The 13,100-nt window shown below is 38.5% G+C and overlaps 1 protein-coding gene across 4 annotated transcripts; it reads left to right on the top strand.

Moving 5' to 3' along the window:
- The first annotated feature begins 131 nt into the window (after positions 1 to 131).
- LOC137016404 (G2/M phase-specific E3 ubiquitin-protein ligase-like) lies at positions 132 to 7,065 on the top strand. 4 transcript variants are annotated; one of them, XM_067380789.1, is made up of 9 exons: positions 132 to 881; positions 1,283 to 1,333; positions 1,403 to 1,553; positions 3,322 to 3,665; positions 4,964 to 5,416; positions 5,505 to 5,560; positions 5,641 to 5,675; positions 5,784 to 5,953; positions 6,044 to 7,065. In XM_067380789.1, the coding sequence occupies exons 6-9, from the start codon at positions 5,512 to 5,514 to the stop codon at positions 6,108 to 6,110; spliced, it is 321 nt and encodes a 106-aa protein (XP_067236890.1). In that variant the 5' UTR covers positions 132 to 881; positions 1,283 to 1,333; positions 1,403 to 1,553; positions 3,322 to 3,665; positions 4,964 to 5,416; positions 5,505 to 5,511; the 3' UTR covers positions 6,111 to 7,065. The 4 variants fall into 4 exon arrangements, with proteins under 4 accessions (XP_067236890.1, XP_067236892.1, XP_067236891.1 ...); XM_067380791.1 differs by having other exon boundaries at positions 4,964 to 5,152; XM_067380790.1 differs by lacking the exon at positions 3,322 to 3,665.
- Positions 7,066 to 13,100: the final 6,035 nt, after the last annotated feature.

A 13,100-nucleotide genomic window follows, 5' to 3' on the forward strand; every position in this document is an offset into this window, starting at 1 on the left:
CTTTCATTTGAAAGTCATGTTTCTAGTATCTGTAAAACCGCCTTCTTCCATCTAAAAAATATATCTAAATTACGGCATATGCTCTCAATGACAAATGCGGAACAGTTGGTTCATGCATTCATGACCTCAAGACTAGATTATTGTAACGCTCTGGTGGTTGTTCTGCTCGGCTTTTAAACAAACTACAGTTGGTCCAAAATGCGGCAGCTAGAGTTCTTACTAGAACCAGAAAGTATGACCATATTAGCCCAGTTCTGTCAACATTACATTGGCTCCCTATTAAACATCGTATAGATTTAAAAATCTTGCTACTTACTTATAAAGCTCTAAATGGTTTAGCTCCCCAGTACCTAAGTGAGCTCTTAATGCATTATAGTCCTTCACGTTTATTGCGATCTCAGAATTCAGGCCAGTTGATAATACCCAGAATATCAAAATCAATTGAAGGCGGCAGATCCTTTTCCTATTTAGCACCTAAACTCTGGAACAATCTTCCTAGCATTGTTCGGGAAGCAGACACACTCTGTCAGTTTAAATCTAGACTAAAAACACATCTCTTTGCTCTTGCATACACATAACACATTATCAATACATTAACATTTTTCAAATCCGTTAAAGAATTGTTACGCTGCAATAATTAGGTCGGCCGGAACCGAGAACATTTCCTATAACACTAGATATACCTGTACATCAGAATAAGAATGGCATCTCCGCTAATATCTGTCTCTCTGCTTATCCTGAGGTTTGCCGGGTGCTGGATTCAGGCCGTATCCAGATCAGATGGAGAACCTGTGTCTGGACCTGACTACAACGTAGCCCAGGAGACAATGGGCCTACAGACCCAATTCTGGCTGCATCTATAATTCAGATTTTTAATCCCCGTATCCGCTTACATATATTTATATATAATCTATTTTTAATCTCTATAATAAAAATGTATAATTCAGATTTTGATCTCCATATCCATTTACATATATTATATATATCTTCCAAGGGGTTTTTTCCCTCCTAGGACTTTTTTCCCAGTGCTGGCACGCTGGGTTTTTCTCCTAGGGTTTTTTTTCCACCCCTGGGAGTCAGCCGACATTGGCTTAATGTAGCTCCATCTTGTATATGTTACATATTACCACGCTTGGTTGTACAGCTTATTTTTAACCACTTCCCTTTTTCTGTGCTTCTAATATGTAAAGCTGCTTTGAACAATTACCAATTGTAAAAAGCGCTATATAAATAAATTTGACTTGACTTGACTTGACTATTTTCCAAAAATGATTGGCTGCAGGACACCGAGATCCTTCCAGAACCCACTCAGACTGGGACTGCAGGAGACAAAGTAAGGATTAAGTAATTACAACAAACTGTCAAAAGCATTTCAGGAAATAATCAAATTTGTTTTCTACAGAATGAAGAGAATGTAAAGAGCGTGTATAAGCGCTACCTCCTCAAACAAATAGATGTTTTGGATATAGACATCCAATATAAGAAGTTGAAAATGAGAAAGCTGGAGCTGGAAATCCAAAACTGGAGGAAGTAGAACGGTCCTAAACTGACAGGTACACCATTCGCACAGAGCGACAAACTGATGATTTGCTGATGTTTTCTGCAACCTCTGTGAAGTTGGCACCCCATAAAATGGAATAATCCCCAAATCTATGCCATGCGTTTGTGCTGATTTGTGCCACATAAACGAACATTTGTGCTAGTTTGGTGTTTTAGATATTGAGCATTATTTTTTTGGTCGTGTGACGTCATTCTCCACCCTATATCGTTCAAATCGCTTCAAACCGCAGCCATTTGTTTGTGCTCGATTTGTGTCGTTAAAAGGCAAAGCAAGGCAATTTTATTTGTATAGCAGCACATTTCATGCACAATGGTAATTCAAAGTGCTTTACATAAAGAAGAACCAAATACATAATAAAAATGGAACACATAAGAAGTAGAAATAACAGTAAAAACTGAGAATATCTGGATGGAAGAGCTATGAAGTTTCAGGGAGTTTTTTGTTGTCTGTCAGAGTGGATCTAAAAGGATCTTCCTCACATTTACTTCTCCCAGAGTCTAGCTCTACCTGTTAAGGCTCTTCAAACTGATACACACAGTTTCAATCTCCCCTTTTGCCAAGACACCTCAAACTGCGCCACACAGCCCCAATCCCCCTTCCGGAGATATCTTCTCAATGCAACGCAGTTCAAATTTCCCCTTTAGAAAGTGCCCCAACCAACGTGTTTTGATTTCCAGAATGTGTTAATCATGTTGCCTTTGCAAGTGATTTCAATTCCCCTTAGAAAGCCCTTCCACGTCCCACAGAGTCAGATAGCCCAAACATCATGCTTTGTCCCCTTTTCCAAATTTACCAAATTTTAACCTAATCTCAAATGCTTCCTTCATCTCATTCTCCCAGCTCTTTCAACCAGACAGCAAGACTTAAAATGCATTAAAAGTCAGAAATAACAAGATGATAATAACAGAAAAACACACACTTTAACTGTTTTCCTTGCACAGATATAACAAATATAATTTCACGAGTTCACATTTCCATATAATTAGAGTAAAGTTATGTGTATTTGGTGTGCTCTCCAGGGAGAGGGCTCCGAGCTCAGAATATTGTCCCGAACCCAGAGTACTCCCCCCGGTGTGGTGAAAGTAGATAGAACTAGAAGTGAGGAGATGGGGTGGAGGAGGGATGCTGATAAACTCTCAGATGAAGTCTGCTGAATTTATACCTCGTGACGTTGGTCAAGTTGATTAACTGAATGCTCTCCACCTGTACTAATTAGGTTAATTATCTGAACTTGCTCCTCCCGAACTTTGTTAATAAATCATCATTTGGGAGCTGTGATGTCACTCTCCACCCCACTTCGTCTAAATCGCACAAAACCCGCATCGTTGGTCTGTGCTCGATTTGTGCCGTTAAAAATTATAACTAAGATCTCTTCTTAAATATAACGCAAAAATGTTTTATGAACAGTTATTTAACTCTGCACCTCATGTCATTCAAATTGCTCCAAACCGGTGTCGCTCGTTTGTGCTGGTTAGGGCCGTTAAAAGAATCCATGTAAGTGATTACCTTTTTTAAAAATAATAATGAAAAACACTATGTCATCTAAATCACTCCAAAACTGGCATCGTTCGTTTGTACTCGATTTGTGCCGTAAAAAGAACCATTGTAAATTATAAATTGGTCAGTCTTTTTTTGATAAATGGTTTAATAAGAACATAATTTTTGTTGCTGATCTATTCAACTCAAATGGTGATATGTTATCTTATGAATGTTTTATGAATATCTATTCTTTAGATATTGCAAAATCTTTGTCGTTCCAGTGACGTCACGCAAGCAAGCCGCGCTCTCCGTCCATCTCTCCATCTACATTACCGTCTGGTTCGATTGTGCTCGCACAGGGCCGCTGCTGTCATTGCTCTTACGAAACACAACGAAATCGCCACAACACAACGGAAACGAGCCACAACACAACGAAATCACCACAACACAACGAAATCGCCACAACACAACGGAAACGAGCCACAACACAACGGAAATGCTCCCGACCACTAGGGGGCAGTTAGTTTCCGGAAACGGGCAATTGCTCGTATGCGTTTTCATGGGTCTGGATGCTTTTAACGAGGATACGAAGAGACTGTGAATATGTAGTGATGGATCCGAAAAGGTCAATATTCATATTCATGCATTTTTATTAATATTCATTTTGAATCATTTATGACTTATGATTTATCAGTTTTAATTTTGCTTTCATATATTTATGTACTAATACTTTATATATTAATTCTTATCATATTTTCAAGTATTTACTTGTTATTGTACCCTTATGGTTATTTTATATTTAAGAGTATGATTGTTCAATTGTTCTTCAAGTGCTCCAGTGTGATAGGTCACGCCGACACGTTTGTGGTTAGACATTGGACGCCAGCAGAATTAACCATTTGAATTTGAATCTGCTCAAAATATGTCTGTTATTTTTCCTGATGACATTTAAAAGGGTAAGATTTGCAAAATTCCCCAAAGGGGATAAAACAACTATTTTTGACACTGGACCAGTAGATGACGTAATGGGTGAAATTAACCTTTTCTTTTAGAACAAAAACATCAATTTGTGTGGGATGTAAATTTCCCTATATGCTCATGGTATAAAGCTGACTAAGTCATTGATAATTCAGCTTTTTTTCCCTCCTTTGCTCTCCTTGGCTTCTACTTCTTGTCTCTTATCTGCAAATGTCTTAATTATTGCTCTTTTCGATCTTCATCTATTAGATACAATACTCTAAATTTTATTATTAACTATTGACTAATACTTTATGATGGTTATTTTACCTTTTGGTTTTATTAAGTATTTTCATTATCGATTAAAGTTTGCGTGTGAGGCTAAATTTAATTGTAATGAATAAATTTTTCATCAACTTTAGCTACTGCCTGGATCTCATTTTCACAAGTTTTTGCATCATGTAGAAAAAATATCAAATTGTATGTTTAATTTTAGCGCTGTTAATCACTTTAACACAACTATATTTGTCCTGTGCATTACCATATGATATAATACTGTCTACATGCCAAGAAGTAAGTCACTGCAATTTTGTGTTGTTAAATTTTATTCCAGAAGAATATTGTTAGTCTGAATGCAGTTTCTGGTTCTTCCCTGAAGTTAGTGATTTTTTACAGATCCCAATGTATTGTCCATTTTGTGGCGCTACACTGGAAAGCTGTCCTGCTTTTTGCAGTGCATGTGGTAAAAACGTAAAATTTCTAATTTCATATGTTTCCTATGGGATTCAGTGCTGTTGCTAGGTATCAACTAGTTTCAAAACATGATTATTCATTTAATCTTTCAGTATTATTTTCATAAAATAAAGTTTTTAATAAATATTTGTTAAATAGCCACATGACCCCTGTTAAAGCCTATTTTAATTTTCAGTTTGTGACACATTTTTTATGTAATCTTTTCATGTCTAGATTCATGTTGGAGTTATGTGGAGACATAATGGTGTTCAAAAGCCTATGAGAGGGAAGACCCTGCCTCTTGAAGTTCAGCCTAGTTGGTCATCTGAGCCACTGTTAACAGCTGCTGAAAAGAAAGTCAAAGATTTTAATCAGGACATGGAAGAGGGTCCCTGTGTTTTGCTGTACCCAGACGGTTCAGAGGTGAAAAACATTCCAGGAACAAACACCCCATTCAAACTACAGCTGTACAAAGAGGCACTTGGAAAGGCTTACCAAAGAATAACACTGTTCGTCTGCACAGGTCAAGATTAATCAGCCTTTAATTTAAAGTAAATCTTACAAAGACATATGTATAAAATACGTTCATATTGGTTTGAAGACTGTAGTGGAGATTCTTCCAGCGAAGACAGTGAAGTGCAAGTAAAATCTACCTCACACAGTCCACATTATGAGAGTGACACTTTGGTGGGTGCATTAATTGCATGTCTCCTAACATAAATATAACATTTAATTGTAACTCATTTTAACATGTGGCTTGTGTTTTTTTATGCAGATGTGCGATGATCCAGATGAAGCAAGCACACCAAAGGCAAGAAGCACATCAGACAGGTATTATTTTAGCATAGTTAACAGGGCATTCTTTGGAGGTTAGGAGTAGTTTAAATTAATTTATTGTTGTTATTTTTCAGACCTTCTAATCTCTCTCTGCCTTTTTTTGGACAAAGTAAGTTTATAATTTATGTTCGTACCATGCAGTTACTTTGTTAGAACAAATGAAAAATTAGAATTTAATTTGTCCCTTTTGAACGTTTTTATGTATCCTATTTACCAGATATCCAGTGCAGCTTCATTGAATGAATTACACATGCTCATTGACAAGTATGCCAGCTTGCTGCAGACTGCTGGCTGTTTTGATTACCCACGAAGTGTAGAAGGCAAAGACAACATTGTGAAGGATTTCATACAATACATATTATACAGGAACCAGTACTCCATACAAAGGTAAGTTGATGTCTAATTTGCATATTAATTGTTGCATTTAATTATGTTCCATGTAATTATCATTACTTTCTGATCTTGTTTGGCTTCCAGATTTAGGAATGGGCTTTCCACCTTGGATGTCATCCATGCCCTGGAACAATTGCGCCTTGAGTGTTAGAAAGGCGCAATACAAATAAAATTTATTATTATTATTATTATTATTAATTGTGTTGAGAAACTAAAACCTGTGTAGCAAATTAGCTCAAAAATAAATAGGAATAATTAATCATAACTAGTTATAATTAATTATTAATATTTTAATCAGTTAATAAAATTAACTTAATGTAATAAAATTAATATTACAATCAATTAACCTGTTGTTCAATGAACACACAGTGTTAATTGTTTATTAACTAAGAAATGTTCATTTCCAGGTTATGGGAAATAACAATCTTATTCTACTAAAAGCCTGTAGTCAGGACCGACATGAATAGGGACTCCCGTATATGAGCGCAAAACACGGACAACCTTACGTGTGACATGAACAAGACTTTATTAACTAGACTAAACACTTAAACTACTCTAACATTCACACACATACATGCATACAGTTTACCAAGAGAGAGAGAGAAAGCAGAGTACAGGAAGCAAGAGGTTACAGCATTGTTGGACATTCAGCAGATCAACAGCCTTGAGCAAACCATCAGTTTTAATTTTAACCGGCCCTTCTTTAAAAGGGGTAAGGATACTCAATGTATCCGATAATGAGACTAAGTTTGATACTTGCATGTCTCTCCAAGTTGAATTAAAGTGTCCTGATGCAATTTGTGGAGGCTCCCGTTGAATCTTTGCTGATATTGTCCTGATGAAAGAGAACCAGTTGGATTCAGAGGATCTTTGGTGAATGGAAGGTCTAGGCCGAGGCCCGGCACAAGCTTGGGGTTCCTTAGAAGCTTCTAGCTTCTTAAAGCATCATCTTGACGTCAGCATTTGTCAGTAAAAGAAAAGAAGAGGAGGAAGAGCAGGAAGAGAGGGGGTTCCTTGTGATCAGTGAATATAAGGGGTGAAGATGTCACACCCTCTTGAGGTGTCTGAGCCAATAAGGAGTTCCCCTTTCAGAGGGAAGTTTTACGAGTCTTTGTTCTGTAGCAAGATATTAGCATAAGACACTGGATTGGATGAATGAGAGAATAACCTTCTAGATTCTTATAATACTAATGTGTCACAGAGTTAGTAACATGTGACATAAATTACCAAATAGGAAATGAAAGTTGGAGTCCGTAGATACCAAGCATGCTGCCAATGTGATCTCAGTTAACTATACATTTGCAACTATGGAACATTAATACCAAAATAGTTCAAAAGAGAGAATTAATACATAGAATAAAGCCTATAAAAGGAAAGTCATGAGATGGGAAACTTGGATACATGTTTATACATTTCCCAAGTGGTTATATAGAGAATACATAGGATTAAGAGAGTTTATTTGTCCTTCTCAGGAAGAATGAGTCACTAGTCTCTCCAGAATTCTTCTGGATCATAAAAGTACCATATAACTGTAACAGGACACCTAGGTTGGCCTGTGTGCTAGCAACATTGGGATGCTGGTTACAGTTTTAGGGGGATGAGTTCAGAGAACTTTGATAGGGAGAGTGAGTTTATGGGTAATTCATTAAATACAATGAATAATTGTGTGGCTGATTGGTCCAGACGTTACATCCCCCTTTCGGTCGTTGTTGTTCTTTCTATGGACACCAGCGAGCGACGTTGAAGGTGTAGAAAGATCAGACACACCACTGGCACACAAGGCTGGCAGGCTGTGATGGGCTCTGGTTGTATGTGTCTCCTGGAGTGGTGGTCGTTCCATTGCGGTTGATGTAGACAGTAGACAAGCTCAGGTCTCTGAGCTGGTGTTGTGTGAGTGGTCAGAAGCTTGTACTGCTGAGTACTCCTCAGGTAAGAACTGTTCAAGGAGCTATCTTACTAGCGTTAGAAGCTCCTGCAGGTCCGATGCAGGCGTGTCCAGTCGTCCTTGGGCTGCCTGCTGTTGGAGATCCTGCTGTGTCTGCAGGGAGAGGATGCTCCCATCCCTGGCTTCTCCCTGTGGTAGGTCTGGTACCTGGGTCTGTCTGAATTAATCCTTCTCCTTCTGCAGCTGCAGAGGATTTCAGGAAAATGGCTGATAAGGTGTCAAGCAGAAGGCTTTGGCCTCCCCCTCTGTACCTCTGTGCTTGGCTGGGGGAGGTTCTTCTGCTGACTCCATGCGGTGAAGTGAGCCGTTTCTCCTGCAATGGTTCTGTTTGCTGCAGGTAAGAGAGTCTCAGTTCTCTTTTCTTCTGTGTCTCTATTTTGTCAGGGTCCTTGCGTCTGTCCCAAGCCTCCATCTCTAGCTGGTCTATGTGGCTTTTAGCATGCATCAGCTCCTTGTGAGTCTCTGTGATCTGGAGTTTGAGGTTGTTCACCTCCTGTTTCAAAACAGCGAGGATGTGGGCCAGGAAGAAGTTGACTTCAGTCAGATCATTGTGATCACACCTCTGGTTTGAGTCGTCTGCCTTTACTTCTCTTCCATCTTTGTCCAGTTGCTTTTGGCTCTGGTGCCGTAATTGCTCAGCAGCACTGGTTAGGAGGGTGTTCCTCACGACACATAGCCAGTCCTTTTGGTCTGCCATCTGGGCAGTTAGGCTGAGCATCTGCAACATTTAGGCACGCTTGTGGTGAGAGTAAGGGCAAGAGACTACTGTAAGATCAAACAGAATTTAGGGCTAAAGGCACAGTGAGCAGCCAGGTGTATAAAATACAGCTAGCTTTAATAAATGACTTAAGATGGTTCTTGTGGTCAGATTATTTCTTAGTATTTCTTACTGATGGCTCACAACAGGCTTGACCTCCGAACAAATGGAAAAGAGAAAGAGAGAGGAAGAGGAGAGCTTTCCTATTAGATTGTGCTTATTAGTGGTGCTCAAAATTATGCCATAGCAATCATTCGGATTCCTTTGTAACTGGCTCATAAAATTGAAGCAACTGTTGTAAATAAACAAAATCAAGAAGAAGAGTATGTCTAGTTGCTTGTGGTTATATTGGGAAATTAAACCACACAAGACTAAACAGGAAAATGTAAATAAATCACATAGATGAAAGAAATACTAGTAAAAACAAATAGCTGACTGCTATTATAATTAAAATCAATAAAATATTTAAAGAAGTGATTAAAACAGCAGAATGACCTGGTATTGGGAATAGTCAATAGCACTAGTGATTAACAATTAGATTAGCTTTGGAAATCACTCTATAGTTGGTCACAGCTGCAGCGTGTTCAGGACCACACCATGTGTGTGTCCCTCCCAGAAGTTTAGTCAACGTGTTATAGAAATATCTCAATAAATCCTAGAATTCTTCTTTAGTTAAACAGTTTACATGTAATTAAATTTAGATTTAATCACCCTAGTAACTGCAGATTTAGCTGAACAGTGTTCAGGGAGAAATGCACCTAAGTGCAGGTGAAATTAGCTGAGAAGAATTAAAGGTAAGGAAAGAAAGAAATCAGAAAACCAGGAATGTGGTTAAGGGAAATTGGTTTAGATCAGTTCACACTGCATACACACAAGCTATAGTTAAAGGCTTCACGTAAATGATGCTAACCACTAACTGTAGAAGCTATTAGTTAGCTTAGCCTGAGGTGCAGGGCTGCTAGGTGAGGTTAGCTTAGCCACCTAGCCTGGTTTGTTTACAATATGGCATCACAGGGTGATGAGTTAGCACTTCCTGTGACAAGTCGTTGTCATGGGAACCAATGCACATTTGGGCAATTCAAACAGTTTATTGAGACTGTCTGCTCATTTCAAACAAGTTACGTATAGAGTTAAAATGTGACGCTTATACTTTCAGATTTTCAAAAACTTGATATTACATTCAGTAAAATGCAAATATGTTTTGGCATTTGCAAATTTTACTCATGTAAACTCTTCTCTCTACTTTAAACAACGTCTTGTACTTGTTTAAAGGGTAATTACACAGTTTGCTGTAAGTCAAAGCTTGTTTAAGCATATATAGTTAAGTCCGTCTTGTGCATGAATACTGATATTCCTTTCAGCGAGTGAAACACAGTTTTGGTCAAAAGGTAGCTATGCTTGTAGGTGCAGGCAAAGTTTAGATGAATGACATCAATCTTAACTATAACAGGGGAGCATTACCCAAATCTACATTTATATAACACTGTACTGAGATTCATTCATCAGAAACAGGTTAAGCAATACTGCAATTGGTATTTCTCCAACCAAAGCAGAATAATCAATTCTGGTACAGTTTACATGCCGCTGAGCTGAGATTCCTTCGTCAACACAGGCTTACGCTCTAATACTGAGATTAGGATTTCTTCGCTAAAATCAGATTAACTTTACACTGATACCATTTGAACATATGCTAAAATGTGTCAAGAGTAGACTCTTTCAGTTACAGTAGAGATGTCAATTCAAGCCATCACTTTATCAGCATCTAACAAGCCAGCAATTAGTGACCAAAATGCGCATCGTCTGACATATTCTGACTGGAATTATCAAATGCACACTTTTAAATTGACAGTGGTTTAAGCTCATAACCTTTGTTTATTCATGCCCGCATTCTCCGCCATTTGTAGCAAATTAGCTCAAAAATAAATAGGAATAATTAATCATAACTAGTTATAATTAATTATTAATATTTTAATCAGTTAATAAAATTAACTTAATGTAATAAAATTAATATTACAATCAATTAACCTGTTGTTCAATGAACACACAGTGTTAATTGTTTATTAACTAAGAAATGTTCATTTCCAGGTTATGGGAAATAACAATCTTATTCTACTAAAAGCCTGTAGTCAGGACCGACATGAATAGGGACTCCCGTATATGAGCGCAAAACACGGACAACCTTACGTGTGACATGAACAAGACTTTATTAACTAGACTAAACACTTAAACTACTCTAACATTCACACACATACATGCATACAGTTTACCAAGAGAGAGAGAGAGCTAACGCAGAGTACAGGAAGCAAGAGGTTACAGCATTGTTGGACATTCAGCAGATCAACAGCCTTGAGCAAACAAGCAGTTTTAATTTTAACCGGCCCTTCTTTAAAAGGGGTAAGGATACTCAATGTATCCGATAATGAGACTAAGTTTGATACTTGCATGTCTCTCCAAGTTGAATTAAAGTGTCCTGATGCAATTTGTGGAGGCTCCCGTTGAATCTTTGCTGATATTGTCTTGATGAAAGAGAACCAGTTGGATTCAGAGGATCTTTGGTGAATGGAAGGTCTAGGCCGAGGCCCGGCACAAGCTTGGGGTTCCTTAGAAGCTTCTAGCTTCTTAAAGCATCATCTTGACGTCAGCATTTGTCAGTGAAAGAGAAGAAGAGGAGGAAGAGCAGGAAGAGAGGGGGTTCCTTGTGATCAGTGAATATAAGGGGTGAAGATGTCACACCCTCTTGAGGTGTCTGAGCCAATAAGGAGTTCCCCTTTCAGAGGGAAGTTTTACGAGTCTTTGTTCTGTAGCAAGATATTAGCATAAGACACTGGATTGGATGAATGAGAGAATAACCTTCTAGATTCTTATAATACTAATGTGTCACAGAGTTAGTAACATGTGACATAAATTACCAAATAGGAAATGAAAGTTGGAGTCCGTAGATACCAAGCATGCTGCCAATGTGATCTCAGTTAACTATACATTTGCAACTATGGAACATTAATACCAAAATAGTTCAAAAGAGAGAATTAATACATAGAATAAAGCCTATAAAAGGAAAGTCATGAGATGGGAAACTTGGATACATGTTTATACATTTCCCAAGTGGTTATATAGAGAATACATAGGATTAAGAGAGTTTATTTGTCCTTCTCAGGAAGAATGAGTCACTAGTCTCTCCAGAATTCTTCTGGATCATAAAAGTACCATATAACTGTAACAGGACACCTAGGTTGGCCTGTGTGCTAGCAACATTGGGATGCTGGTTACAGTTTTAGGGGGATGAGTTCAGAGAACTTTGATAGGGAGAGTGAGTTTATGGGTAATTCATTAAATACAATGAATAATTGTGTGGCTGATTGGTCCAGACGTTACACCTGAATCATTGGAGGCTGTCTTCAAGGCTCAGCTCAGTGAAGATGGTAGCACCAGGCGACAAGAAGAAACAAGGATTCTAGGATACTGGAGAGACTATCTGCTTGACACTGGAGGTAAAGGATTGAACATCACTTTTTATTGTTGTTGTGTACATATTTCATAATATTCCATTTTTCTTTTCTTTTTTTCAGAGCAAGAAACTGGAGTCTTCCTCCAGGACATCCTGATGTTTGCTACAGGACTGGATTCAACAATTCTGCCTCAGCCCCGACTGAGTTTCTAAATTTCCCATTGCCAGCACCTGTGCCAACACAATCAAACTGCCAAAGTCCAAAAACTATGAAGAGTTCAAAAATGCAATGGACTTTGGTATCCAAAACTCACCTGGTTTTGGATTGCACTGAGCAGAGAAATGTAAATGTTAAGGGATATCGATCCCTTTAACAGTTTGTTCCAAATAACAAACGTTTCTGAACTAACCAGAGTTTGAATGCGGGCCATGTTCTTTAAAGTTATATAGTTCTCCACACCAGTTTCGCAAGTATGAGGTGCAGTCAGATTTCTTTGAGCATGTAGTTCTTCAAAGTTTGCCTGAAGCTGTTCATCTCCACAAGTACTAATAGTCGCTTCATTGAAAAAGTGGTCTGTGACGAGCAGGGCGGGCGAGAGCCGTGAGGGAACGGCGCGAGGCCGGTGACGCGAGTGATAATGAGCGTCACCTGCGAGGCGTGCCGGCCTCGAGTCTCTCACGGAGGAGCTCCGGAGGCATAAAAGGAGGAGCGACTACAATGAAGGACGAGAGAGGACCAGGCCTGGACTTTATTTTATGTTTTATTATGTTTGTGTGGCCGGCAGACGTCCGCAAGGTTGTGTTCTTTGTTTATTTTACATTAAAGTTTGTTTGAACGTTCGCCCGTTCTCGCCTCCTTCTTCCCATATCTACTAACCTCCTTACTTGGTCCAAGTCTTCCTGTGAGGCACGAAATCCGCATTCTCTCCCATTAAACCTTTGAGAAAAAGAGGAAAATGTGTCTACCATTATATTGTTTGGTGTGAAAATTCAA

This window comes from Chanodichthys erythropterus, unplaced genomic scaffold (genome assembly GCF_024489055.1).
Source record: "Chanodichthys erythropterus isolate Z2021 unplaced genomic scaffold, ASM2448905v1 ctg001550_np12, whole genome shotgun sequence".
Classification (NCBI taxonomy): domain Eukaryota; kingdom Metazoa; phylum Chordata; class Actinopteri; order Cypriniformes; family Xenocyprididae; genus Chanodichthys; species Chanodichthys erythropterus.